The sequence below is a fragment of the Fusarium oxysporum genome, chromosome 1 (assembly GCF_000149955.1).
Source record: "Fusarium oxysporum f. sp. lycopersici 4287 chromosome 1, whole genome shotgun sequence".
Lineage (NCBI taxonomy): Eukaryota > Fungi > Ascomycota > Sordariomycetes > Hypocreales > Nectriaceae > Fusarium > Fusarium oxysporum.
Window position 1 is genome coordinate 3,580,453 of NC_030986.1, and position 26,333 is coordinate 3,606,785.

The 26,333-nt window shown below is 48.6% G+C and overlaps 9 protein-coding genes across 11 annotated transcripts; 1 reads left to right on the forward strand and 8 right to left on the reverse strand.

Annotated features, from left to right (window-relative positions):
* Positions 1–75: 75 nt before the first annotated feature.
* Positions 76–2,534, reverse strand: FOXG_00626 (uncharacterized protein). The gene is made up of 3 exons (XM_018377107.1): positions 2,034–2,534; positions 1,551–1,953; positions 76–1,503 (listed from the first exon to the last, which is right to left on the reverse strand). Exons 1-3 carry the CDS (start codon positions 2,203–2,205, stop codon positions 357–359), a joined length of 1,722 nt encoding a protein of 573 aa, XP_018232769.1. The 5' UTR covers positions 2,206–2,534; the 3' UTR covers positions 76–356.
* A 568-nt stretch (positions 2,535–3,102) lies between these two features.
* Positions 3,103–4,737, reverse strand: FOXG_00627 (uncharacterized protein). Its single transcript, XM_018377108.1, has one exon. It carries the CDS (start codon positions 4,635–4,637, stop codon positions 3,312–3,314), a length of 1,326 nt encoding a protein of 441 aa, XP_018232770.1. The 5' UTR covers positions 4,638–4,737; the 3' UTR covers positions 3,103–3,311.
* Positions 4,738–6,171: 1,434 nt separating this feature from the next.
* Positions 6,172–8,050, reverse strand: FOXG_00628 (1-phosphatidylinositol phosphodiesterase). The gene has a single exon (XM_018377109.1). It carries the CDS (start codon positions 7,773–7,775, stop codon positions 6,360–6,362), a length of 1,416 nt encoding a protein of 471 aa, XP_018232771.1. The 5' UTR covers positions 7,776–8,050; the 3' UTR covers positions 6,172–6,359.
* Positions 8,051–9,134: 1,084 nt separating this feature from the next.
* Positions 9,135–10,957, reverse strand: FOXG_00629 (uncharacterized protein). Its single transcript, XM_018377110.1, has one exon. It carries the CDS (start codon positions 10,267–10,269, stop codon positions 9,649–9,651), a length of 621 nt encoding a protein of 206 aa, XP_018232772.1. The 5' UTR covers positions 10,270–10,957; the 3' UTR covers positions 9,135–9,648.
* Positions 10,958–14,020: 3,063 nt separating this feature from the next.
* Positions 14,021–14,158, reverse strand: FOXG_17911 (uncharacterized protein; the record flags this gene model as incomplete). Its single annotated transcript, XM_018397921.1, has 1 exon — positions 14,021–14,158. One exon carries the CDS (start codon positions 14,156–14,158, stop codon positions 14,021–14,023), a length of 138 nt encoding a protein of 45 aa, XP_018232773.1.
* Positions 14,159–15,296: 1,138 nt separating this feature from the next.
* Positions 15,297–18,068, reverse strand: FOXG_00630 (S-adenosylmethionine synthase). 2 transcript variants are annotated; one of them, XM_018377111.1, is made up of 4 exons: positions 17,778–17,991; positions 17,526–17,717; positions 16,737–17,402; positions 15,297–16,680 (listed from the first exon to the last, which is right to left on the reverse strand). In XM_018377111.1, the coding sequence occupies exons 2-4, from the start codon at positions 17,607–17,609 to the stop codon at positions 16,219–16,221; spliced, it is 1,212 nt and encodes a 403-aa protein (XP_018232774.1). In that variant the 5' UTR covers positions 17,610–17,717; positions 17,778–17,991; the 3' UTR covers positions 15,297–16,218. The 2 variants fall into 2 exon arrangements, with proteins under 2 accessions (XP_018232774.1, XP_018232775.1); XM_018377112.1 differs by having other exon boundaries at positions 16,737–17,717; positions 17,778–18,068.
* Positions 18,069–18,448: 380 nt separating this feature from the next.
* FOXG_00631 (GPN-loop GTPase 3 like) lies at positions 18,449–21,532 on the forward strand. 2 transcript variants are annotated; one of them, XM_018377114.1, is made up of 3 exons: positions 18,449–18,587; positions 18,702–19,498; positions 19,656–20,809. In XM_018377114.1, exons 2-3 carry the CDS (start codon positions 19,451–19,453, stop codon positions 20,508–20,510), a joined length of 903 nt encoding a protein of 300 aa, XP_018232777.1. In that variant the 5' UTR covers positions 18,449–18,587; positions 18,702–19,450; the 3' UTR covers positions 20,511–20,809. The 2 variants fall into 2 exon arrangements, with proteins under 2 accessions (XP_018232777.1, XP_018232776.1); XM_018377113.1 differs by having other exon boundaries at positions 18,449–19,498; positions 19,656–21,532.
* On the reverse strand, positions 19,125–21,553 carry FOXG_00632 (uncharacterized protein). Its single transcript, XM_018377115.1, has one exon. The coding sequence runs from the start codon at positions 21,413–21,415 to the stop codon at positions 20,876–20,878; it is 540 nt and encodes a 179-aa protein (XP_018232778.1). The 5' UTR covers positions 21,416–21,553; the 3' UTR covers positions 19,125–20,875.
* A 405-nt stretch (positions 21,554–21,958) lies between these two features.
* FOXG_00633 (uncharacterized protein) lies at positions 21,959–25,661 on the reverse strand. The gene is made up of 2 exons (XM_018377116.1): positions 24,345–25,661; positions 21,959–24,288 (listed from the first exon to the last, which is right to left on the reverse strand). The coding sequence occupies exons 1-2, from the start codon at positions 25,083–25,085 to the stop codon at positions 22,330–22,332; spliced, it is 2,700 nt and encodes an 899-aa protein (XP_018232779.1). The 5' UTR covers positions 25,086–25,661; the 3' UTR covers positions 21,959–22,329.
* Positions 25,662–26,333: the final 672 nt, after the last annotated feature.

Below are 26,333 nucleotides of genomic sequence, written 5' to 3' on the forward strand. Positions count from 1 at the left end.
CAAGGAACAGGAGGGAAGTGTAGAAGCAAGTTGTGGAATGTGAATGTGAAATGTGAGAGAAGCAAGATTTTGAAGACCAGGTCCTGAGGAGCTCTCTTTATGTAATTTACGCGTACAGTTTGTCAGTTGCCTGTTGTCTCATGGACCTCCGTTTGCTGTGACACAGGTGAGGACAAAGACTCAGATGCAAACCAAGAAGGCTTCGTCACACCCAGGGGAGGCAACGAAACTTTAGACCTATATCCTAAGTGACAAAAAGACCTAGATAAGTTTAGTATAACTTAGTGATCCTTTATACTAGTCATTTTTGACACCATGATTTAATATCAGAGGTTTTCTTGCCCCTTGAAGCACACTTATCGAGCCTCCACACGAATCTTGACATCCACACCATCTACGCAGTAACCCAGTTGTCTAGGTCCATCTTTGAGTTCCACTTCTCTTTTGACCCATCGTCCAGGTTTTCCTGCGGTATCCTCCTCAGCAGCATGTGTGTCAATCCCTTTGCGTTCCCTCTCCTCTTCGGCATCCTCCTCGTCGCTGCTATCGCCCTCTTGATCGTCAAAGCCAGCTACAGGATCCCATTCTCCTGTTTCCCAGATAAGCCCCAGTTTGAGGGGCGACAAGCCAAACAGTTTTCCAGCAATACCTTTGACGGCATAGATATCGTACGATTTGGGGATCTTTTTCACCTTTTCCTCGCCATCTTGAAGACGGAAACCAACAGTAACTAGACGTGCCTCCAGGAAAGCAGGGTTTACCTCCAACCTACGAACAATATTTGGCTCGCCGTAGATTTTGCAAAGGTCGGCATAGCGAGGGTGGTTTGCCAGGACTTCTTGTTCGGCGTCCTCTGGTGCAGCCGCGAGCTGTTTTGCAATCCGCGAAAGATAGAACATCTCGGCGTTACTTCTATCGGCCGGTGTGATCTGGCTGAAATTGAGGGACTTCAGTGAGCCAAGACGGGCGACGGTAAACATGTGCGACTCCTCCGAAGAGGATGCTTTAGCATCAGCGTCTGCAGCATCATAGAAGGGGTTGTGGCCAATTCGTAAACCAACTAGACCAGGGAAATGTTTGGGAAGCTGGTTCACAAATTCCCAGGATTGAATGTTGTTATAGGAGACGTCGAGGTATTGGACAGTATCTGAGAATATCGGCCCTTCTATACCTTCAGGGGCAATTGTCGAAATGTTGTTCCCCTTGAGGTGAATGTTGCGCAGTGATCTGAGTGTTGCAAGGGTGCTGATGTCCACAAACGTAGTGAATTCGTTGATTTCGAGGTTGATTGATGTCAAATTGGACGAAAGATTGCCATAGTCTAATGCAGGGAGAGACTGAAATTGGTTTGATCCAGCATCAAGAGCAGCCAAAGATGGAGACTTTGTTGCAATGTGGCAGACTTCCTCCCAGCTCAGCAAGGTTTCCTCGAGCGACAGCTCTTTGACGTTGTTTACAGCATCGTTTGCTTGATCTCCTAAAACATTTTGAAATCGATTCCCACTATAACTAGGTCAGCGACTTGTTTGCCTATGGCCAGAGGGACATACTTGAGGGTCAGGTGCTGGAGATTTGGTAGCTCACGACAAATTTCAAACACGGGGTCAAGCCGCTCAAACAAATTGCGACTGAGATCCAACTGCGTAATCTTGGGACACGTCTTTGCAATGATACCCTCGCTCTCATCGTCTGCTCTCGCACTGGAAACCTGGAGATCCTCGAGAATCACCACAGTGAGCTCACCGATATTGGCTTGCTTACGGCGAATCTTCTCAAACCCCACCTCCTCAGCACGCTTCCCGAAAAACACAATCTCTTCTGCAGCCCTTCTACCATCTGGAAGCGTGTATTCAGAGGCATATTTGTGGTTGACGGCTGCTAGAAAGTGACGCGGCGCGTCAGCTGGCCGTGAAGGGCGCACAAATGAGGCAGCAGTGGGGAATTTAGATTTGCCTTGAGAGAGTCAGTCAGTTATCAATTACACACAGGCAGATAGACACATGTAGCAGATGATGTGTCTGGTCTGGTCTTACAGGTAAAGTAACGAATGCCTTTGTGACATCCGTCGTGTTTACCACGGGCTGAGTCGTCCCATTCTACGCCGAGCCATGTGCCTGTTGTGCCTGAGACTTCGCCCACGAATCTCACCGTGCAGAGAGCGCCATCGTATGAGATGCGTTGGCCAACGTGGTGCGTCGTTGTCATTATTTTCGTTTCAGGAGGTTTCTCGGTATATCACAAAGATGGGCTTCCGTTGTTCATATCGAGGAGGTTGAAGATGGGAACTACAAGTATGAGAGGATCCTTAAGGCAGCAGAATTTTGAGGGTAGCGATACAATAGCTGTAGCCTCAAACAGCACCAAAATACTAAAATTAAGTAAAGATTTTCAAGTATGATCAAAACATCATTAGACTTGTTGCTAAGAGGATTTTATGCTATCGGGTAAATTAAATTAATTGTAGATATTCGATGCATTGCTGCTGATTCTATGCCTCCACGTGAGCTCGAGTTATAACTCAGTGAAGCAAGCGCACGATGCTCGTTATAACTTATAACCCACTAGCCGTACAGTTTCAAATGATTAAGAGGATATGTATGTAATAATCGCTCCTCATAAAATTGTTCTGTTTAATCGTGTGATTGTCACAAGCTACCTAGGTAAGTAGGTAGTATTCATGATATTTTGCATATAGGATATCTCGCCACAGGGTAACTTCATCAATACCTTACCCGTCCACTTTTCAAAGTCTCCTCATCTCACCGCTAGCACCAACCCTCATCGTGAACCAATACTTTACAATGTCGTCTTCTTCCATGGAATGCCAGCATCGCTGTGCCCAAATGTTCTCAATGGCAATGTTTCTACAAGATATATCTACTCGCACCAATCTTCTCGACCCGCAACGCCCAGCTAAACAACCTCAACCGTCTCAGAAAGTCTCGCCTTCTACACCAAGCCAACCATCTGATCCATCGATACAACAAATGAGCCAGCTACCAGACAGAACCATCTGAGAAGAGCCAACGAACCGCATGCAATCGGGGTCTATAGGCATTTCACAAAAACTGGTGAGATTACAACTCAGCAACATAACATTGCCAGCCAATTTGTTTATCACGAATACCACGCATTTGTTCAATAGAGTCCATAGGCTAATTGTTTACTCAAGGAAATCAATTGGTAACAAGCTAGTTACAGTTTCAGACTAAATCCAACCTTTGCTGGTCATGCAGGTGTAGAGAGTGTCGGTCATCAAATTCAATGCCCAATCATTTTCATGCGGCATTCTGGTATCGTTTCGCTCAAAATCAATTCGCTCGGCCAATTCTTCCCTTGGCCTGGTCACATTCCTCCAAAAATCGGTAGATACCTTCAAGGCCTTCGTAGTCTTCCGATGGTCCAGCTATTGAAGAGCTGTCCGGAGGCGACATCGTCTCGTATCCCTCGGTCTCAGCCAACCACGGACTATTTATCATTTCGTCCAGATATGACTGCTGAACAAAGTATTCCTCGTCCAGAGTCGAGATTTCGTCAGTTTCGTATCCCTCGAGGGATCGGACTGATACGCTGGGGGTAAAGGCGGACTTCATGCCATCGGGAGCGAATGGGAATCGGAGAGCAACCGGAACACCGACTGTATTTTCAAAGTCGGCATCTTGGCCCACCACACCGCGCTGAATACCAATGTCATCGCAAAGTCGCTCAATGGTCTCAGCGTCAACGCCTGGAAAGCGGACTCGAAGAACGTTATGCTTCTCTAATAAGACTGGGAGGTCACCCAACACTGCAAGCCTGCGGAGGTCGGCATTGACGGCTGTGAGGTCTTGCAATGCTCGTCCAAAGTCAGAGGACAAAACATCGAGGAAACCCTCAGTGTTGAGGGAAGCACCAGCAGCAGCGGCCTCAGCCTTGAAACCAGAGGTCTCGGAGGCAAAGGGAATAGCCGCGGCGAGAGGGCTCAGAGCTGTGACGGTAGGGCTGAGCTGGAAGTCGATGAAAGAGCCGGGAGCGGAGTGGGAGAAGGCGGAGAGCTTGTGCATCGCCTGGTCTTCGACTGGTGACACAGCACGATACTGTCGCTCGCCTCGAGGCCCAAGACCATCGTAACGGAGCTTTTGGCCAGAGAGGAAGAACGCTCTCATGGCTTGGGAGACATTCTGCACAACCTGGGCCGGAGCTGCCGGAGTATGCGAGAAGTACCGAGCACTACCTCCGAGACTGTATCCGCCAGCACTGCGAGGAAAAGCACCACCGGTCAGATTCGGTCGAAGAGCATTGGCAAAAGGAGCTCGGCCGGAGAACTGTGCAACACGTCGAGATGTGTTCGAAGTCGGGATCTTGGATCGATCAAACCGGGCAGCCCTGGGCTCGGAGCTAACGAATCTCCTAATGACTCGGTTGACATTCTGAGCTGCGGAGCTCGAGAACCATCTAGTATGGCGCTTCTGCTGTCGAAGCACAGCAACGGGGTGAATTGGTTGACGAGCAACTCTGGCGGTTCTGAGTGTAAGTTGGGATTGTAGGGGCCGCGTCATGAAGACGAGCTTGGTCCGAACCACATTTGTGGTTTTGGCCACAGCGACTTTGAGAAGCCGTCGGGCCATCGGACCCAACAGCGCCTCTAAAGACGCCATAGTGAAGTTTTGTGTCGTTTGCAATCCAACGGTGTTGGAAAGTGAGGTGCGTAAGCTGAAGTACAACGCATTGAGCTCGGGCGGTATGAGAAGGTCCTTTATGGCGGTGATAATTCGCCACAGCATGCGCCACACGGAAGGGACTGGTTGGCGGATTGCGGGGTTCATCTAGCACGAAACAAGGTTAGTGCGAATGTACAGTCAGCAATTGCGACCTCCACCAACAATAAATTTTCTTGTCTTCGTTTTTCCTTCGCTCAAACCTCTCCCTCTTCATTCCTCAAAGTCTGGCTCGCGCACACGATGCAAAGGCGTTGTCAATTTTGCGCGACCATGACCTTGGATTTCTTCTAGGTAAGAATTCTTCCCTCTCCCTGCTTTATTTTCTGCTTCACATGATGAATATCATACACGAACAATCCAAATCAGACCAGCACAATGGTGATTTAGCAATCTCTAGAATTACACTGAGAAAGCTCTGGACCTCAGAACCGGCAGGATGTTTTTGTCGCAAACCTCATACTGACCAGTCACTAGTTTTGTTTGTTTACCTGTTAGCCATACAATGGACGCGTCTCCCGGTTGAGCGCGTCATCTCTTGCTATAAACTGAAAAGGTTGGTACATATTTTCCTTTGTTTCTTCAAAGCCTCTCCGAGTGATGATCAAAACGACACCTTAGGGATTCCTCATTCTTAATATACTATGTGGATACTGTTGTTATAAGTTTCAGCCTTGTCTGACAGGAGATCACAACGCCTCTTTGCTTGCACCGTTCTCTACTGATGCAATTGCTAACTCGCGCTTGTCAATAGGTAAATCTCTTCTTCTCTCAAGCGCTCCCAGCCACTTTATGATGAAGATTTGAACGAACGGGCGGACATAAATGAGTACTGCTGCCTCCCGCCCTAGAAAAGCAAGGACGTACAAATCCTTGCGGTGGGTGTGTAGTGGGACCTCTTGTTGATACTTCGTCACCTGATCGTGGCTCCTGTGGAAATGGATTCTTGTCGATATCTGGTTAAGGAACCGGTGGCTGACTGTTGAGGATCTAGGTACCTAAACAAAGAATTCTTAGTCTTGCATATACATCCATTTCGTGATGAGTTGTTTTTTTTAGTATTCACACTGTTTGACTCTTGGTCTTCGGACCTTGGGATATGAACACAACATCAACATCTGATTGATTGGTATGCTTCCAATGACCTAACTACACGCGATTCCATGGCTAACCTATCTAGATTTGATCTTGCGCTTTTGTTGCCGAATTCCATGACGCCGGACGCTAACTCCGTCGTAGGTATACAATAGACGTTCTTGTGTCATGAGTGGTAAGACAACATTTCTTTGCACATATCTACACACCCCTGCCATATGATGACTCTGCTATTATTAGCTCTATCCGAGTTCATCGTGACGAACAACCTATTCACCTTGGAGAACTGATATGGTTTCCTCCACACATGGCTTTTTTTTTTGCAACATTGCAAAGATGTCATAGCTAACCAGCTTTATTAGATTTAACGATTAATGACCGCGAATCTATTGGCCTTTCAAGAAATATGTAACTTTGAAATATATAATTTACCAAGCCATGCTACGCCTTTCATTTTGTGAATATGTGTGATTCTTGTAGAGGTTTCCTACCTGGGAATGGGATAGCTATAGATATCTATTTTTTACGCCCGTCGTGTTCTCGTTCACTCTATGGCATATACTAAACTTATTTCTTGAGCTGCAGCCTCGCGTTCATTCCAACAATACAGCGGATCAAATCCCAATCATCCTTGTGGCCTACCCAGTCGGTAACGACGACTCCTGTACCTGCAGAACCGATCTTGAGCTTGTTTGGCCCCTTGCCATCCTCGCCGTGGCACATGCAGAGGTACTCGATAACAGAGGGGTTGACCTTGGCGGCAATACGCTCTGGCCAGCAGGTTGCGTTGAAGAAGTTGCTTGCTGTGAGGAAGTTGACGAACAAGGGGGGTAAACTAGCACCCTCCTTATGACCATCCATCCCGGCGAGAGCAAAGGTCTGCTCAGCAGCGCGTTCGAGTTGCCGACGGCAGTACTCAATCTTCTTCTCAATGTTCTGGCTCTCGGTAATTTCGTAAAAGTCTTGGACACGGATGATACCTCCTGGCACCTTGCCGTCCTCACAGTTATCGGGCCAGGCGCCTGCATCAATACCCCAACCTCGACCATCCCAGCATGTCTTCTTCATCTCGCCGTCCAAGTTGAAGCGGCGGACGATGACAATGCGACCACGGGCACCACCCAGAGTTGGAATCTTGGGCTCAGTCCACCATCGACTTCGTCTTTTATCGACGTAGCTGTGCTTCAGATATTTTCCGAGTTGTTCGTCGTTGCCCTTTCCAGTACCTTCGCGCTTGATACTCATGATGACAGTCTCACTGCTGTTCTCGTCGAGGAACTTGTAAATATCCTCGAGCATGTCTTTGAAGTACTTGGTGCCAGTCAAGGAAATGGGAAACACGCTGTGGACAAGAGCAAGTTCATCATCGTCAGGACTCACGGACACTCGAACGTCGAGGAACCGAACACCATTTTTGAGTTGCTCCATAACGTCAACTGCTTGACATCGAACAGAAGGAAGCGCAGTATAGCATGTAGGAGAATTGTGCGTGCCAGGAATCGAAAGCAGGGTGAGTGGCCATTCGTCGTGAAGCTCGTGCATCCAGCGATGCAGCTGGGCAGAAGAGAAGATGGCAAGGAAGGCACCGTTGGGGGTATAAACGACAGTGAGATCATGTTTACCTCCGTCCAGGTTCTTCATGACAGAAGATTTGTTGGAGGGGCTGGGGATGTCGACTTGATACTTGTGATCCTCATATTTGAAGGTAAGACGGACCACCTCCTTATTCTTGTCGGCGGCTCGGATTCCAGAATCCTTGGTCTTGAAGGGCTCAACTTTGACAGAGGCCTTTTCCTTGTGGATGGGATCGCCCTTGGCCTGGGTTTGACGAGAGCTGAAGTCAGTAGCCTTGATGAAGCCACTGATATGGCTTGTCATATTTGAGAGAACATTGCCAGTTCTCACAGTTTGGCCCTCGAACCTCTCGATTTCAATGAGCTCGATTGGGTTAATAGTAAGATTGCGAATGGTGAGGTGAGCCATGGCTGTGGTTGTCGCAAATAGAGTGGTCACTAATTGAATGGAATGATGGCGCTTACTGCGAGACCTCGTGGAAAGTGGATGAAGCTATCCAGGAAGAGGTTTGTTGGAGGTGGAATAAAAAAGACAGCTAAGCTTAAAGCCAAGCAGGAAAGGCCGGAGGGGAAGCTCCTTACGCGTACATAAACCAAGAGAATCGAAGCCAAGATCTGAATCTGAATATGAATCTGAATCTGAATGTGGTGGGGGAGGTTAGGAAGCTGGGAGCTTCTGAAGCTCACCTTATGGAGCTATCCGAGCTAATTGAAGCAGGCCTAGTTCGGCATGCGCGGGGCCAGTTTTCATGTCAATTGGACCCCCTCGAATAAAGTAGCGGGGACATGGAAGCACCCAAAAGACGGTAAAAGCCTAAGAGAGCAGGGGAGCTGACAGAATGGTTGTTGTAGATAAGTTGTAAGCTACTGACTGTATCATGGGAGCTGAAGTCATCTCAGCTTGCGTCGTCCGTCGTCATCATTGCCAAGGGTGCCAAGTGAGGGAGACTCCCTGCACCAAGTCAGACTTTTCATCTTGGGTGTTTCATCTGGCGCCAACACACCTTCTTGGATGGTTTGAAAGTGAGCTTACTACAGCTAACAGACTGGCTGGCATATAAGCCTTCGAAGCCCTTCTCAAGCAAAGGGCAGAACTGTAAAAGGCCCAACGCAAAACGGTTCAGTGTTGGCGTTCCGACTTGACCGATGAACAATTCCGTCGGGGAACCAACAATAGAACACACAAAGTAAGGCTGAAGCTGCACATTGAGTTGGATGGGTGTCAATAGGTAATCTACTCCCATGGTTGCCAGACTAATTGCACCAGCTCGACTTGGCTGATCCCCATCCTCTGAACTGGGACGGGACAAACAATGGATAGTGTGTATGCTAAAAGGGACCGAGGGACAGGATGACCGTGCACCAGCTGCTCAAGCGACCGAGCTACAGTACCATTCCATCGGAAAGGGGGTTTGCCTCTTATTTCCTGGTTTTCCCTGCGTGACGATTGAAACGTTGACGCCATAGCGTTGGGGGAATGCGATCACAGCGGGAATGGCGTTAGAAGGATGCGATTATTGAGAATTGAGAGCGCTAAGAACGAAGCAAGTCTCTTATTGATTATTCCCAAGTGATTGATTTCCTTGTTGAAAGTAGCTTGAAGATTGGTCGAGGTCAAGAGACGCGTGAAGGTAAAGGTGAAGAATGGCATGGTCATGTTGAAGGTGGCAGGTGAGTGACGTGTAACACAACACAATAAGGAATTCCAACAAAGAGGGCCCAATGTTACAGCATGTAAGAAAGAGACGGAAATAATAAACCATAGAAAACTCCAATTGTATTTGTATATCACTTCATATCACAAGTTAGGAGTATCTTCTGTCGATTATTCGCATCCCAAGAATACTCTCTCATACATACAGGCGGCACTGTAGATATTCGCCTGACAGAAAGATCCCAAAGATCCCGTAAACAATAAGTCACCTTTTTGATAACACAGTTAATTAATTATCATTTCATCTGTGGCTGAGACAAAGCAATGGTTCTCTTCCTAAATCAGCAATTAATTCCGCTGTGTTACATGAATATCACCAACCTTCAAGTTCCGGCTGGCCAAGGAAGAAAGAAAAGAATGAATAAACTCCTAAGCCCCATGCCTTTCATCTCTAATCATAAAAAAGCCGTTAATCTCCTTCTCAGCATTGCTGTTCTCAATTCAACATCCCACGAGAGAAGTCTAAGTAAAACAGACCTTCACCAGGTTCGTTGGAAATATTTTCCTGTGATTACCCAACAACCTCCGAATTCAACCCTTTCCAGAGATGTGACATGGTATTCTCCATTCAATGACTTGTTCGCTGTCTCTTAGTAGGGGCCATGTCTTCCTCATCATCCAGGTCAAGTCGAAGTGAAGATCCAGCACGTTTCTGGATGAGACCTCCAATAACATCTCGACTTCCAATGACATTACCTGTTCCCTCAACATTCAGGCCCGCATCGACCTGGATACTCAAGGGTCGAGGGCAGCCGGACTCGTCAATCATTGGAATGCCGCAACGGCCAGAGCTTCCCTCGTGTAAAGCTTGCACGACGGCTTTGGCGATGGCATTGGCCTGTTCCGCAGGAGTGACCGTCAGGCACACGATGTTGTTGTTTCGTGACACATTGACAGATGTGTCAATTTTGAGGCTGATGGGTGAGCTTCCCTCGGATGTCTCGTCTTGGTCATCATCCACAGTATCAGAAAGCAGGGAAGTGCAGGTGGTTTGTTGGGGCTGAGGGCGTGGGTTATTTCCACCCACGTTAGGGAGAGCATCACGCCTCTCTTGAATGATTCTGGCCATCATGGCAGTGAAATCAGTGACAGGAACTCTTCGTGGTGTGTAGGCTGGAGGAGGACTGTTCTCCTTAGGGACATCGACTTGGGGGTCCTGAGATTGAGAAGTGTTGTTGGGAGCGTCCATGGTTTTTTTTTGTAAGGGAAGATGTATTTGTGTGCTTGGTATCGATGCTCTCTGAAGAAAAGGAGAGAAGAGCCAGGTGGTGTTACTGGACAAGATGTCTGTGTTGATGCAGAAGAGGAAGTCCAGTGCGACAGGTCAGTCATATATAAAGCTTTTTCGATGATAAAATTGCCGTTAATAACGGGAAAGACAAGATCTTGTCCTCGACACAATAGGTAAGACCAGGGGGCGAGGTGGTGGCCGAGAGCTATGCGCCACGTGTGATAGTGCTGTCTCTGGCTTGTTAGGGTTGAGGTGACGCGAGGATGAAGTGATTTCTGGATAGAGTTAAGAGGTTCAGAGAAAGGTTTTCTGGAAAGGAAGCGGGAACGGTATCCAGACATAGTTGGGCTGAAGAGAGAACAAGAAAAAGGGGAAATGAGCAAGTTTCCTCCTGTTGTGGACTTGGACTGCTGGACAATACAACACTAATCACAGAGAATAGAACCTATTCAACACCTGATTGACTGTCTACGTGGAGCCACGTTGGGATATCTGCAGTGAGGGAGAAGCACATGAAATTCACAGCAAACAAGATTTGTAGAAGAATCCCATCTACCCGCACGGGAGAAGGGGGTGTAGGGGGAAATGATGTGCATGGACTTCAGGCCGAGACTTTGTAAGCCATCATTTCATCTGCAACTACAATAGGGCACAATAATAGTTACTTAGGAACGGGAGGATTAATGGATCCTATAGCGCTCAGGTAGAACTCCCATCTTGCTGATTCAGTCCAAAACACAAGCCACCAACATAAACACAACGCGATATGTCACAAGCACAAGAGGTTGGCTAACATAATGTCGTGTGCCATGGCGTGGCCAAGCTAAGAAAAAGGACTTTGCAGCCTCAGCCGAAACTAACATCCGTCAGGCTGGGTTCAATGTCTGCATTGTACTATGTACAGGATATGCTCTTGTGAAGGATTTCGGACTTATTCAAACGGGTATTGTTGATCTCTCTCATCAGACTCTACGCCCCCTCCACATCCGCAGAAAAAGGCTGAAACCAACGCGATGACCACCTACCACTAAATACCATCACCGTGGAATGGGATAGGTTCTAGCACCGGATAGGGCAAAGTTGTCACGACAAAGCCTGTATCAGGGTACAATGCGTGCATTATCATGTCTTGCCTGTTCTTGCTGGCGGATCTTATTGCCTATTGAAGCAGTTGGATGGTCACATATTCATTTCGTTCTCGGTGCTTCTGGGATTATCACCTGCATGAGTCCAAATGGTAATATGCAGGTATCAAAATTTGACTAACAAAAATCAAGAGAACTTTTGAGACAAAATCCAGCCTTTGTCATATATGATATTGGTAAGTTTCAACGCAAGGTTTCGGAGATCAACAATAGCCACGGCATGAATAGTCCAACCAGAGAAGTATTGAATGAAGAAACCATCAGGGTTGTAACCTTCCTAGGTACTTACTTACTCAATAACTGATGATCGTTTATTGTATCACTTTTCTTCATGATCAGCGCATTCTAGAGACAAAGTCATCACTACCAACCTCAGTGCAGTAAGGCGCTGACTCTAACATTGAACATCAGTCAGTCACGGCCGACAGTGGAAAAGCGAACCTTTTAGCAGGACGTGGTTGGCCGATGCCAAAGCGGAAGGCGTGAAGGTGGCTTTCGGGGCGCGGCTTGGCGGCTTGTTGCTTCCTATTGTCCCCAGACGCGCTTGGTATTGTTGTCGAATGGCCCCCCGTAAAACCCACCTGTCAGCCCATAGTCCCGACCGAATGGGCACCGACCACGGGCGACACCTGCCGCCTATTCGCTTCCTATTGAGGCTCACTTCGGGTTTAGCGCCCGTGGCCCAGGTCCACATTTACGGACTCCTGCCGGGTTCCGCAACCTCCACAGTCTCATTCTCCCTCCAACTTTCGCACACTCACACTTGGTTCTGTACACCTCAGCCAACACAAATGTACCCATGATAGTCGACAATAGAAAATAGATACGTCCTCCTTACGAGCTTCCTTTCTCGGGCTGACAAATGCATGTTCCAAACGGTCACAACCATCCATCATCCCTGCCGTGATGCATCTCGGGGACTTACACCGTTCAGACAGTCTAGGGCGAAACCACACCACACCACCTCCTTACCGACAAACAATATCATATTGTCCACTCGCACTCTGTATAATTCGCCGAAGGAAACCTTGCCCGTTCAATTCCCCAACAAACAAACAAAGGTCCATGCACTGGTCACCAACGCCTACCAGGTCCGCGGCGTCATATCTTGCGTCCGCACCTCCTGCAGAACCATAATCAGTTTAAGCGAAGCAGCCTTTTGACTGCCAAACCATCTCCTCGGTTCTGCTTTCTATTCAAGCTTGGGCCCCCCGGCCCCCAATTTTCACTTTCTGTGCGGCCTTAACCTTCAGCGTCCAAGCCCAGAATACCAGCAGAGTGACTACGCTATAATGGCGTACCCGGGACGATCCTCTTCTCATCCGGCCTTCTGGTTCTCGACACACTGTAATGCAGAGTATACTAGCGATTCTGGACTTCATTACATTTCACTCGACATTCACAGGTGGCTATTGATGTTGTGGGTATAAGCCTGTGGTGCAGGGACTACAATGTTTACATCTAAAACAACTAAAGGGACTAAGGAAAGGTCGTTTCACCTGCGAAAATTCCTGATCCTAGAAGTCCAGTTGGCTGGGTATCTCACTCCTGTTACTCCTGGTCCGACGTCGGCTTCAGCATAGCCTTTCGTCAAGAAGTGCCGACATCGTTGGCTGATCGGACTGCCTACACCGTACAATCTTATTCGCACAATTGATGTCTCAAAGAAACAAAGATCTGCAGATGATGAGACGAGAATCTACTCCTCCTACACTCACAGTTGTGACATACCGTCAGCTTCTGATAGTACACCCTTTGCAAAAGAACAATGCCTACGGTCTGTTGGTAGTCCCTCCCACGTTTATTCATACCACACGGGATGATGAAGACTACACGCCCCTCCAATTGAAGCAGTTTGATCAAGTCTTCCAACTCAGTAAACGGAATGCCCTAAACTTGCTCAACAGCACATCTGGGTTTTCGAGCCGAAGGACTGGGCCTGTAAGCCACCAAACAAACAACTCGAGGCTTTTTAAATATGTCTCAAAGTCATGTCATGTTCTTCACCTCGCTGTATGCTCCTTTTCGCTCTTGAGGTGGTTCAATCCTCTCACCTCAGGCCGAGTTGGAAAGCTTATGGCAAGCCGTGTGTTCCTCCTCATTGACCTGGGTATAAGCCATGATCAAAAATGAGATGGAGCATGAGCCAGGGGGCTTCTGAATGCAGGGTAAGGCTTCTCAATGAACGGGACAAGGTTGTTCTTTCAATTGCCTGTTCTGAAGCACCCTTCATATCTTCATGGGCATAGGTAAACTTGCTGGTACTCGTTGAGCGGCCATGGAACGTAGATCCTCTGAATACCCCCTTTTTCACGGATATTAGTTGCAGCCTCTGTGGTCTAATCGGTACCAATGAGTCCTGTACACCACTTCAAGTACACACATCCATATCGGGATCGTGCGGCCACTGGGGCCTGGGTCATCAAAAGCTGCAAAGCAGCTGGCTAGTGCCAAGCTCACTGCGCCATTCTGCAAATAACATTACACAGATCGTGAACAAGTGTTCTTGATATCGCGAGAAATGCAGCCAAAAGTCACCAGGATGTCACTGGCTGGTCTCACCTTCAGATAGTGTCATCCACCAACATGCTGACACTGGTCCCGGTCTTGCGCCATCTTTGAGGAGGCGAGTTGTCTTGTTTCTCGTCGAGAATGCTTTTACGGGAGTTATCTTCGACCTTGCTTTGTTTCTCAATACCCATTTGTCCGTACTCTTCCTCGTCGAATCAAGAATGACTCTGCTGATGTTTTCATCACAAGACCAGCATGTGCATAGAACTCCCCTTGTGTCCCAACACAACGCTGGATCTTAAATTGAGGGGCTCCAAGGATGATATGAGGTTTAATAAAGCAGGGATAGCTGAAAGGCAAATAGGCTACTTCATATTTTACTCCTATGTCAGAAGATTTGACAGTTCCCACCCCATGTCAAGCACGATTACACAATGAGTTGGAGAGGTGCCGTTCAACTTTGAGAATTCTTGGCAAAAGGATCAGCTGTAGGCGCGAATGGCTCAAAACAATGATTGCCGCATGAAGACGCTCTTCAGATTTCGAGGATCTGGGACACGCCTTTTCTCGTTGACAGCTGGGTCTTTCTCGTTTCCGTTTGTGGTGAACTCCTTTAGAAGGTAACCCCTGACGCACTACATGTTCATTGGACTAAAGTTCATGGTACCAGTTGTCTGTTTTACTCTTCAGACTTCAAGTCCAGACATCTATCCTTCAACCTTACTGATATGCTGCCGTTGGAATGAGCGCAGCGCAGCTTCAAGCAGTACACTCAACGTTGTCCAAACGAGTCTAAGGGTCCAGACTTGGTAACACTTTTTGCGGCACGGGGCATCAGCCTTCGCCCAGTTCGATTTTTGATGCAACCGGATGGTGGAGGCTGGGAGCCTTGTGCATCTATGTTGCCATGGTGGGTTTTCACCTGTAGACCGTCGTTGGTTCTAGGAGGGCTCATCACATTAGATGGCACATAATCTTCTATAAGACTCCTTTCTGTTGAGAGGTCGGTAACCGAGTGCCTGAGCAAGTCACAGGTACGGTCGGTAATATGGCGGATTCCAAGTGCTCTATCCCCTGGGGCTTTCGGACCTCACATGGCGCAGTGAGCTTTTCATCAGACACTGTTCTTGCTGGGCTGATAAGTTGCCTCACCGCACTTTACCCACAAACGGTTATCTCGACTTCAAAGCCCGCAGGCTCTGTAGATCGTCCGTAGTAAGGTAGTATTCTTTTCGAGGGAAGGGTGACATCACTTTGAGCAACTCCACAATATCGAACAGAAAGAAGTTAGGGGATCTCTTAACTGTTGCCAAGACCTTTCAGAACCTAGCGGTTACACCAATTCAATTACGGGAGATTTAGTATTGGAATAAACCAAGCGATATTAGGACGTTATATATGGTACCAGCTCATGCATAGTTCAATGGGTTGTCATGATGAGGGGGTTATCGTGGCGTTACCCCAGTACCATGACCTACCGAGGGACTACACATGGGTATGAGAGTTTCGGGTTTCCGTTTGTGGCCAAGACCATCATGACACCTATTCAACAGCAAAGCAACGCAACCAACCTATTTGTGTATTGGGCAGAAGACTTCAGACTTCACAGCAAACACATGTTGGACGAGTATTCCCTTGATGTGATTTCTTTCTTGGTCTAGCTGCTGTCTCAGTTCGCAGCGACAGGGCATATCTATCACTATCCCTTCACTTCAGATACTTCTCTCCAAGATTGACATTCTTGCCAATGATCCATCCAACTTCCACCGCGTCATGGTCTCGCCCGCCTACTGCATCAGCTCGGCTAGAGATCCAGGAAAGAAAAAGATGTTGAAGTTCTTTTGTTTCCTCGTCAAAACGCCGCTCTCACACGAACGCGTCGTCTTTTGTCATTCCCTTGTCGTGGTATCGTTAAAATGCAAGTCTCTTTTGACTTTTTTTGCTTCGCCTCACAAATGCAGGTTTGCCCTAATATGTCTTTGTTGAAAGACGCCCACTCCGTGCCTGGTATATATCGCAAAAGAATCCCCACTACCGTATAACCGAAATGGCTTTTTGGATAGAAATTATAAACAAAATAAAAGCCGGAAACCGACCGTCCTCCCTTCCGGTGGGAGATACACAGGTTTCGTTGAGAACCGTACGCCGCCTATATTTGCTAAATCAAATGAACTGATTAAACATCTTCACGATGCATGCAGAGAGCTGTTGAATACTCTTTTGATGACTTGATACAATGTCAATGGTCAACTTAGAACTTGAGTTCCTTGGGCTGCTCCCAGCTGAAGGACTGGTTGGTACCGAAGTGGCCGTTCTTGGCAGTCTGGAGGTAGATAGGGTGGTCCAGGTTGAGCTCACGGACAATGACACCAGGTCGAAGGTCGAAGTTGTCTCGGATGATCTGGACAAGCTCCTCGGAGGTCTTCTCGGAGGTACCGTAGGAGTCGACGTAGATGGAGAGAGGCTCAGCGACACCAATGGCGTAGGAGAGCTGGACAAGAGCACGTCGGCAGAGCTTGGCGTTGACGAGGGACTTGGCAATCCATCGGCCGACGTAGGCAGCAGATCGATCGACCTTGGAGAAATCCTTACCGGAGAAAGCACCACCACCGTGGGCACCCCAGCCACCGTAGGTGTCGACGATGATCTTTCGGCCGGTCAGACCAGCGTCACCCTGGGGACCACCAATGATGAAGAGGCCAGAGGGTTGGATCTGAAGGGAGAGTTAGCACTTTCGCTTGTTCCTTGCTGTGTTTTGACAAAACTTACGTGGTAGATGGTCTCGTCGCTGAGGTACTTGGCGGGGATGACCTTCTTGATGATCTTCTCCTTGATCTCCTTGCGGAGCTCCTCAGTGGAGATATCGGGAGAGTGCTGAGCAGAGACAACAACGGTGTGGACGCGCTGAGGGACAACGGCACCGTTGTCGTGCTTGTACTCAATGGTGACCTGGGTCTTGGTGTCGGGTCGGAGCCAGGGCAGAGAACCGTCGCGGCGAGCAGCGGACATGGCAGCGTTCAGCTTGTGGGCGAAGAGGAGAGTGAGGGGGAAGAGCTCGGGTGTCTCGTCAGTGGCATAACCGAACATGATACCCTGGTCACCAGCACCGAGCTGCTCGAGAGCCTTCTCGTAGTGAAGACCCTGAGCGATATCGGGAGACTGCTGCTCAATGGCGACGAGCAAGTTGCAGGTCTTGTAGTCAAAACCCTTGGCAGAGTCATCATAGCCGATGTCCTTGATGGCGTCACGGACGACCTTCTGGTAGTCGAGCTTGGCCTGGGTGGTGATCTCACCGAAGACCATGATCATACCGGTCTTGGTGGCAGTCTCGCAAGCAACCTTGGAGAGGGGATCCTCCCTGAGGCAAGCATCGAGGATAGCGTCGGAAACCTGATCAGCGATCTTGTCGGGGTGGCCCTCACCGACGGACTCGGACTGGTTGGTTGTCAGTGACTGGACTGCGGGATAATAAGACCTCGGTACAAGGTCACATTGATAGATCCGATAAGGGATCGCTCAGATGTGAGCTGCGCAATAGGGGGGTCGGGAGGGACCTACGGTGAAGAGGAAAGAACCCTCGTTGTAGTGCTTCCATGAGGAGAGCTCGGCGTGAACGCCGTTGGTGCCGTTGGTAGCAGACATTGTGAGGATTAGGTGAAGAAGGAGAAGGATGTGAGAGAAAGAGGTAACGGTTAAAGCTGGGCAGACCCGGACAAGTCTGTTTATTTGGTGACGATGGAGTTGAGGTCACTGAAACGACTGAGTGTTAGAATGAACCGACAATGGAGAGCAATTGGAACAAGGACATACCAAGTAAAAAGGGCGCTGAAGAAGGGAGGAAGTAGGAAGAGGATGAAGAAGGGAAAAGCAGAAAAAGATTCGAAGCGGGAGCGGGAGGTAGTAGTACCTTAAAGAAAAAGGCGGGAAGGAGGGGGATGTGCGAATACGTTGTTGCAGGCTTTATTATGAGCGAAGTGGGGGGTGGGAATTTTCCTTACCACAAGGTCGGAGAGATTTATGTAGGTACCTTGGCTCGGGCAGTTTTTTCTTTCGTCCTTTCTTCCAGATTTTGTAGACAATTGCCAGGATGAGCTTACTCGCGACTTGTGCAATGACTCGGTTTACGCCCATATGACTACAATCTCAATGTACCCGTCGAACATTGCCCAATGCTACAGTACAATGGCTTCTCAATGAAAAGGTGGGGATCGACAAAAAAATAGTGCCTGCTCGTTTTTTTTTTTTTTGTTGAACGGCCCTCGGTCGCGATTGTCCAAATCTACAGGGTCCGAAGTCATAAGAGGGTACCTGTATTAGTATGGGGAAATAGCGTGAAGCACAGGTACACTGCTTATCGCATGGGTAGGCTTTCGGTGGCCGCTACCCTTGGCGATGGAGGGGTAAATGACACTTGGAAAGAGAGAAAAGGCACGTTCTTCGGAAGCCGAAATTTGCGGCAGTATTGCGCCATCGCACCTGCCGTCAATTGCAGACAGTGCCTGCCAGTGTTCGGAATACAGGAAAACATATGTCCTTCTCAAGTGTTGACATTGTGGAACATCCTCTTTCTTTTACGAATACCTAACTTATGAAATGTATTCCTAAGCTTCAATTACTAAGGTAGTCCTAAGTCTGAGCAATGGGTTCTCATAGATTGAGTTGTTGAGGTCTTAACTCTACATGTTAATCTCGCTTTTCTTGCACCCTCTCGCTAACCCGAGCTCATCAATGCAGTTGCAATCCGTCCTCACTCGTACTCGTCTCCCCGCTTCCCGTCAATCCCCTCATCTAAGTTAGGATATCCGGTTGTAGGAACAATGGGCCATGAGTTGCCGAACCTATCAGCCGCAATCCTTCCAAGAATAATCCTTGACCAATTCCCTGACTGATTTTCATACACGTGCACCAGCATCCGGAGAAGATAGTCGAGTGGATGTCAATGAAAAGGTGTCTCTACTAACGTAAAAAAGTTATCATGATGGCCCCGAGTCTAGGCATGATAACCTAGTACATGTACAGTAATGGCGGGGCAGATAGCTTCACACGAGAGGCCAAAAGAGAAAAAGAGGCTGAGAAACGACTTTTTTTTTTATGGCGCCGGAGCAGGAGGGGCAAAAACGGCGAGGAAAAGAAGGTGTGAAAAAATCCGAACTTTTACCCCACCATTCAGGTTCCCTTCCAGAACATGTCAAAAATTCACTACCTCGTACAAGCTCGTCACCATCATCACATCGAGAAGTGTAATCCTCATCGATATCCAAACAACGAGATATAACCGACGTTGAACCTTGGCTATACGGTGCAGAGCTATCACTTTCTGTCATACTCTTCTGCTAGATCGGCTCCCCTCTATCTCAAGCAAGCGGGGCTGCTTAGAATCTGTAGCTACCTAGTAGCTTCGACCCTGGAGCTATCAAATCGGATCTTGGCCCTTGTTCTTGACAACCAAAACAAACAACGTACAACATCTTAGTATCTTCAACATGAGCAAGTTCGGTGCCATGATCATGGGCCCTGCGGGCGCGGGCAAGGTACGTGGGATTGCCCTTTGCTTTAGCTTCTGTTCTGCGATACCGCCTCTTGTTGCATCATCGTTCTCATCATGCTGTCCTGGATCGCGTGCTGGTCTTTTTTGTTCCCAACATTCATCAATGCGCCCCAACTAACTTTGCATTCTGTCGCGTCTAGTCAACTTTCTGTGCCGCCCTAATCACTCATCTTAATCTTAATCGCCGTTCTGCCTTTTACATCAACCTTGACCCTGCCGCCGAATCATTTGAGCATGAACCAGATCTTGACATCAAAGAGCTTATTTCTCTCAAAGATGCTATGGAGGAGGTTGGCCTCGGACCTAACGGTGGCCTGATCTATTGCTTTGAGTTCCTCATGGAGAACCTCGACTGGTTGACCGAAGCTCTCGACAGTCTGACCGAGGAATATCTCATTATCTTCGACATGCCTGGTCAGATCGAGTTATACACACATGTCCCTATTCTACCGGCTCTGGTCAAATTTCTGTCCCAGCCGGGCTCTCTTGACATCCGCATGGCCGCTGTCTATCTCCTCGAAGCCACATTCGTTGTCGATCGAGCAAAGTTTTTCTCTGGTACCCTTAGTGCCATGAGTGCCATGCTCATGCTCGAGGTGCCACACATCAACATCCTGTCCAAGATGGATCTCGTTAAGGGTCAAGTGAAGAAGAAGGATCTCAAGCGCTTCCTCACACCTGACGTGGGTCTGCTCGACGATGACCCCATCGAGCGTGCGCGTCGTGTTACAGAGGGTCCTGAAGCCGAAGATGACGAGTCAAAGGCACCTGACGAGAAGGAACAAGTAATGAAGGGTGCTAGTTTCCGACGACTGAACCGAGCTGTGGCTGGCTTGATCGAGAGCTTCAGTATGATCAACTATCTCAGGCTAGACGTGACCAACGAGGACAGCGTCGGTGCTATTCTGAGCTACATTGACGACTGCATACAGTTCCACGAAGCTCAGGATCCCAAAGAGCCCCATGATGAGGAATTTGAGGATCATGACGACTAGTGTGGATATAATGGCAAATGGAGAACCTGAGAAAAGAGAAATCTGTGGTATCTTGATAGTAGTATTGCATAGCGCCGGCGTTACTGATTGCTTCTCATGGTCTGAGATTGAATTGAGCTTGGACGTGATGTGTCACAGTCTCGCTCTTTTTCCTAACCTGCCCCTTTCCACCTCTTTCGTGATAATCGTAAGAATGATGCTGATGGGTGTGTTATGTTGTATGGTCATGATATATCCATGCTCTGTTTTTGGTGCTTTCCTTGATGTTCCGTCTTCTGGGGGTATTCAAACGTGTCGGGTCGTATGCAAAGCAGCCATTGCTGTATATTCGCCGTCCACATAGATTCGTTCTGTATGGACGTCGCTTATCTCGATCGTCGTCCAGAAGCCGTGCCTCTGGTTCCGGCCATGCCCTGTTGCGCCTCGTAGCGATCATACTCCTGCAGCCAAACATCCTTGACAACGGCCAGGTATCCCACGATCTTGCCGCCCATGACAGCCATATCCCTTGCACTCTCAAAGACACCACGCTCCCAGATCCACGCTGCAAGAGCAAGTAGAAAAGCCCAAGTCGCGATGCGCATAGCCATGCGCGTCCACCACATGAGCAGACGACGAATCCAATTGAGAATTATTACAACAGTGGCGAGTACAACCAGCGATGCAATCACGCCGACGAGGCCTTGGTTTTCTGCTAGTACGATCATGACGCGATCAAATAGCGGCTCGAGAAGAGGCGCAGCCGTGTCGAGAAGATTCTGCGCTTGGTCGAGGACGTTGCGCGCGATGATTTGGACGGGCGAGCGTGGGTGCAGGATGTGCTTTTGGATAGAATCGGCGAGCTCTGGGGGGAGCAGCGCTGTAAGGAGGTGCGTTGCCAGCGTTGGGGGTTCCACGGAGGGCATTTCGGCGATAATTTGTGATGGGAATCCTGTCGGTGTAAGGTTTGAGTTTGAGTTTGTTGATGCTGGTGGGGGAAATGTTGTTTCGTGGCTTTTCTGTGCGAGCGTCCAGGGTAGTTGTGAAGGGAAAGTTGCGGTCTAAGATACCTAGCTCAGGTAAGCATTAACTACTACTTGCCCCTTTGTTTACTGGAACGTGACTTGATACATGAAGTGGCCTGAGATTTACTTAAGTTCTGATAGAAATATTACTGCAATGTGAATATTTATTAGACTACTCTTCACAGGATGACTCGATTTCATCTTATGTTGACTAGGGTAGTTATACTCTGGAGGTATGATTTCAGAATATATCAGCATGAGTGTTCAAAGACGGTTGTAAGGCACCGGTACGACGACGGGTACTATGATATAATAGTACAGTTTAAGCGAATGGAAATGGAGATCTATTAACCATAACACAACAATGAACAGTCTGCACTCGATCATATTCACAGCCTTACCTACCATTTTTTGAACATATCTGAGTCTATCACATGCAAAATGGTGCAATCTTAACTAAGGGTCTAAAAGGGTCAAGATCACAGCACGGACCAACATGCGCAAACAGCACGCGAGCATGCCATAGACGGTCTGAGTGCCATGAATTGATAAGTGAAATATGTCGTGATTGAAGATATAAAAAAGTCCTGTAAAGGTCATGATTTTAAGAATAAATAAGGAAGCAAATCGCTAGACTTGAAGGGTATCGAAAATAACCTGGTCTCATCCAAGACAGGTCTCAACTCCGTCTGCTCAAAACCAGAGCATCATCATATGTGATAATATCCCTATCCACCTCCATGTAAAGCGCCATGCAAGAAAAATACCACCTCTTCGAAATACTTGGCCTGGTAAAAGTGTTCGGGCAACTATACTCACCCTTCAAGCCCCTCAAGAATGCGTCGCGCAGCATCAATTCTCCTACGGTACATGCGTGCCTCTGTACCAGCTCTCGATGACTCTGTCAATCCTAGGACACACTTCCCAAGACTGGCCACAAGTCTCTCGACCAAGATCTGACTTTCTTTGTCAAGCCCTTGTACAGCGGAAGTATTGCCGTTCTTTTGTCCACCTTCAATACCGCCCAACCCGGCTGCTTCATTAAGGAGACTTTCGGATATCTGCCTGAGCTCCGAGTCAGGTGATCCCCCGGGGGTACCTGTCGGTGTCAAGATCCCGTTGGTTCCCTTAGACTTGTCTACGAGAGGGAAGCTTCGGTTTGTCCCTGTCGACCCGAAAGATGACATCGAAGGCCGATGGCGTGCGTAGGTAGCTGCGCTGCTACTAGGTCGACGAACCACGGTGTTGCGCCGGGGATGGCTTTGGTGATAATCGACAGAGCCGTTTCTCGAAGGGGCTCCTGATCGAGGGAACTTGAAGTTACCAAATGTTGCCCGTTTCGAGCTCAGGGGCGCGTCCGAATCTCCTGGCATGATGATGATGGTCTCTGTGGCATCCTCAAATTCCGAGTTGCGGCTCATACGGCCTTCGGTGGCTGTGGCAAAACTGTTAAAGGACGACATAGTATCAACGCTCGGTCTCCTTTCGTGATCAGAATCAGAATCAGGTACAGAAGCGGGGGCGACGATAGGGCCGCGAGTTGTCTCAACAGAATCACCAGAGCTCACACTGCTCCAGCTCTCTCGTCGATGCTGGCTCATTGTTCCCATTGCTGAGTGAAGAAAAAAGTGCTCGTAATCGAAGGCATCCTCACGATCCTCGTGAGACACGGGGGTTTGAAAGGCATCATGGTATGATGACTCGCCGCTCTCGCTCTCAAAATCCACAAACTCGTCGTCGTCATCATCCTCGACATCGTCATTGTACTCTCCATTCTGTAGTCCGTAACCATTTCCCTCCTGCTTAACATCTTCCTCCTCTTGTTCCAGATCTCCTTCCCACGTTTCGCCGTCATCATTCATGTCGTCATTTTCTTGCACTTGCGTTTGCACTTGAATGCCATCTCCAAGATCGGGTTCCGCTTCAAATTGAGGCGAACCACTCTGCTCTTGAGCCACAACTACGCCCGGCGCGTCAGAAGTGCGAGGGCCATGTTCAGCTCCAGCATCTAACGTTTTCGCTGATTCTTCAGAGGGTTCCTTCGAGCCCTCCTTAGGCGACATTTGATCATTTACATTGTCCTTAGGCGACCCCTGGTTCCAGGGCGCTTGCCAGGCGGGAGTTTCCGGAGTAGTCTCTTGTGATGTTCGAGACTCTGGAAGTCCTTGATCCCATCTCGCGTGAGTAAACGGGCTGGGAGTCCTGAGGCTCTGCAGACTACGGCGTTTCAAGCTGTCAGCCCGTGCTTGCTCTTTGAGACTGGAAATCTTTCCTCTCAGATCCTTCATCTGATGCTTCAAGTCACGAACCTGAGCTACAGATGCGGACCGAGGCATATCTGTATCCGTCATGGAACCGAACGTGGGGCTCAACTGATTATAGAGATGAGAGCTGCGTCGGCTGTCTCCATTTGCACCGCCTTCGTCTTCACTCAAAGTTTCCAGCATGGGATCAAGAGTCGTGGGACTCCTGTGAGAGGTGGCGCCGTATCCAATCCCGAGAGCATCGGCACTTCTTGATGAAGTCAATGGCTGCCGATAACCCCCAGCAGCACCCAAGGCGCTAGCAGAGCGTTGCGGGAAGCCTGGGCTGGCAAGGCCGTTTTGTGAACTAGTTTCGCTAAGATTTCTAGAGTGCCCTTGACTCGAGCTCAAAGGGATGGTAGACTCTCTCAAGGACGTTGCAGGTCGAACAATTGGCGGAGAAGGGGTTGACCCATCGGACATCGGAGTAAATAAAGAGCTTCTTGCCCTTGACAGGTTGCCCTCCATCGTCTGCAGTCTTGTTAGCATTGCGCACTCATTATTTAGCTGGACAATGTGACGCCCACCGTTAATCTTTGCTTCGCATTTGCCAGAATCTGTTCTGCCCTATCACTAAGAGAACTGGTTGAATAGCGCTGCTCGGTGGCTTCCTGAGTACGAGCTATGCGCGGAACCCTGGGTTCTCGTACAGCTGTACCCTCAACATATGAAGATGCCATGCTCTCCTCATCGTCGCCCTGGAAGTTGACGTCGTCGACGCTGACTGAATCGTCAAAATCCCCGAAAGGCGCAGCGCGGCCTTGCGAAGTAATTGTACTGTTGGAGTCGATCGAAGATTTCCTCTCCCGCTGCAGAATTTGCGATCGCGATTTGATGCGGGTTACCCCCGTTGTTGGGGATGAGCCCAATACGTGATCATCATTGCTGTAAACGGACAAATGCGCCGAACCGCGGCGTCCTCCTTTTCCTACCACGCTTTCAACTTCTGTCACCTCACCAATGTCTGATAGCATAGTTCCATTTCCATATATGATGGGCGTTGAGGGGGCAATTGGTCCAGCGATAAATTGGTTTTGCGAAGAAGGGAGGTGGAAGCGCATGTCACTGGTCTGAGCATTATTCCACATCCTTATGGGTGACTGTGAACGCTCATCAAGGGAAACATCGCAATCGTAGTCGGGCAAGATCATGTCGGGATTCGTGAGTGTCGGTGAACCAGGGACTGGCCCGTAGTTCAGTGAAGAACCCGAGCCAGACTTGCCATGGCGGACATCGCGACTGTAGTTGGGGAAGGTCTGCGCTGCCATGATTTCTATACCGGGGTTGGCTGATACCAGAGGCGAGGCAGTCGAGTTACTCGGGATGTAGAGTGTTCAGTCGGCAGTATTCTGTCTCGTCTCGCAGCACGCCTGAGAAGCTACCGGCTGATTTTTAGGACACGGTACTTGGACAGGCCCTTACGTATCGGTCTCAGCTCGGTTGCGCACGCGAGTGGGCTTGTAGGAGGCTTTGTTGTGTTTCTTGTTTATGTTAGTGTGCGCAGTCCGTGATTCGGTAGAATTAGAGACAATGTCTCGAGGGTTGAGAGTTTGCCAGTCGAAAAGAAGAGTAGCGTGGCGCAAAAAATTAGGTAGAGATGCCGATCAGACAAAGAAAAGACGTAGTCGAGCGAGTAAGGAGCGAATGAATGAGCGTGTCGTTGATTTGGTAAGTAGAGCCGAGCAAAGCGAAGAACAAGGTTCTATTCGCAAAGGGCGCAGTCAGCCAGAAACCTAATTAGGCATGAGAAATGAGTGAGGAGAGCATCCAAAAGTTGGGATGTGGAAAAAAGCAATGGATGGACGGAAAGAGCGACTGATAGGTTGTGATGGATGTTGGGGTTCCGTCCATAAATTGAATGAACCGTAATCGAGTGAGGTACGTACCCTTTTAATTGAACCTGCAGATGCCCGGACCTCTTGAGACTTCTATGAACTCCACAGCTTAACAATGGATGGGTGCTTATAATGAACAATAACGGAATTATAAAGGTCAAGCACGATGATGCTTGTTTATGAGGACTTTATGGAGAGGCTGTTGACTTCAGGTGATCAACAGAAACCCAATTGCGCAGTTTATCACTTCAACAATGACGAACAAAACCTTGGAATGCATTCTTCAATCTTTGGCGTCGGCGCCCAGTTTTAGATGCAGTGAACCGCTGCTAAATCAAGGGACTGACCCGAAAAAGAAATGACCACTAGGCCGTTGAGCAAAACGGGAAATATGGGGGAACCCGCCTTGTTTTGCTGCTTGTTTGAGGCGTTTAGTTTTGCTCTAGTCCCATCCTGAGACCTTGATTGGCGGTAGCCAAAATGCAGTAAACCAAAGATCGAAACAATGGTTCGTGACGCCGCGCGTAGAGAAAAGACCAACAATGAACAATAAAAGGTTCAAAGGTTTCGCGTAGTACAGAGATCTGCAGTGAAAGCCTAAGTACAGAGTACCATACGCAAGACACAACTACCTCTGCACGCCGTCCTCCTGAAAAGAAAGGGATACGAGAATACCTGCAA

Coding starts and splice junctions, on each gene's coding strand:
- FOXG_00626 (XM_018377107.1), bottom strand. CDS start 2,205: ATGACAACGACGCACCACGTTGGCCAACGCATCTCATACGATGGCGCT. Junction 1,954..2,033: donor AGGCATTCGTTACTTTACCT/GTAAGACCAGAC, acceptor GACTCTCTCAAG/GCAAATCTAAATTCCCCACT. Junction 1,504..1,550: donor CTCCAGCACCTGACCCTCAA/GTATGTCCCTCT, acceptor ACCTAGTTATAG/TGGGAATCGATTTCAAAATG.
- FOXG_00627 (XM_018377108.1), bottom strand. CDS start 4,637: ATGGCGTCTTTAGAGGCGCTGTTGGGTCCGATGGCCCGACGGCTTCTC.
- FOXG_00628 (XM_018377109.1), bottom strand. CDS start 7,775: ATGGCTCACCTCACCATTCGCAATCTTACTATTAACCCAATCGAGCTC.
- FOXG_00629 (XM_018377110.1), bottom strand. CDS start 10,269: ATGGACGCTCCCAACAACACTTCTCAATCTCAGGACCCCCAAGTCGAT.
- FOXG_00630 (XM_018377111.1), bottom strand. CDS start 17,609: ATGTCTGCTACCAACGGCACCAACGGCGTTCACGCCGAGCTCTCCTCA. Junction 17,403..17,525: donor AGGGTTCTTTCCTCTTCACC/GTAGGTCCCTCC, acceptor ACAACCAACCAG/TCCGAGTCCGTCGGTGAGGG. Junction 16,681..16,736: donor GCGACGAGACCATCTACCAC/GTAAGTTTTGTC, acceptor CTCTCCCTTCAG/ATCCAACCCTCTGGCCTCTT.
- FOXG_00631 (XM_018377113.1), top strand. CDS start 19,451: ATGAGCAAGTTCGGTGCCATGATCATGGGCCCTGCGGGCGCGGGCAAG. Junction 19,499..19,655: donor GCCCTGCGGGCGCGGGCAAG/GTACGTGGGATT, acceptor TGTCGCGTCTAG/TCAACTTTCTGTGCCGCCCT.
- FOXG_00632 (XM_018377115.1), bottom strand. CDS start 21,415: ATGCCCTCCGTGGAACCCCCAACGCTGGCAACGCACCTCCTTACAGCG.
- FOXG_00633 (XM_018377116.1), bottom strand. CDS start 25,085: ATGGCAGCGCAGACCTTCCCCAACTACAGTCGCGATGTCCGCCATGGC. Junction 24,289..24,344: donor ATGCGAAGCAAAGATTAACG/GTGGGCGTCACA, acceptor ACAAGACTGCAG/ACGATGGAGGGCAACCTGTC.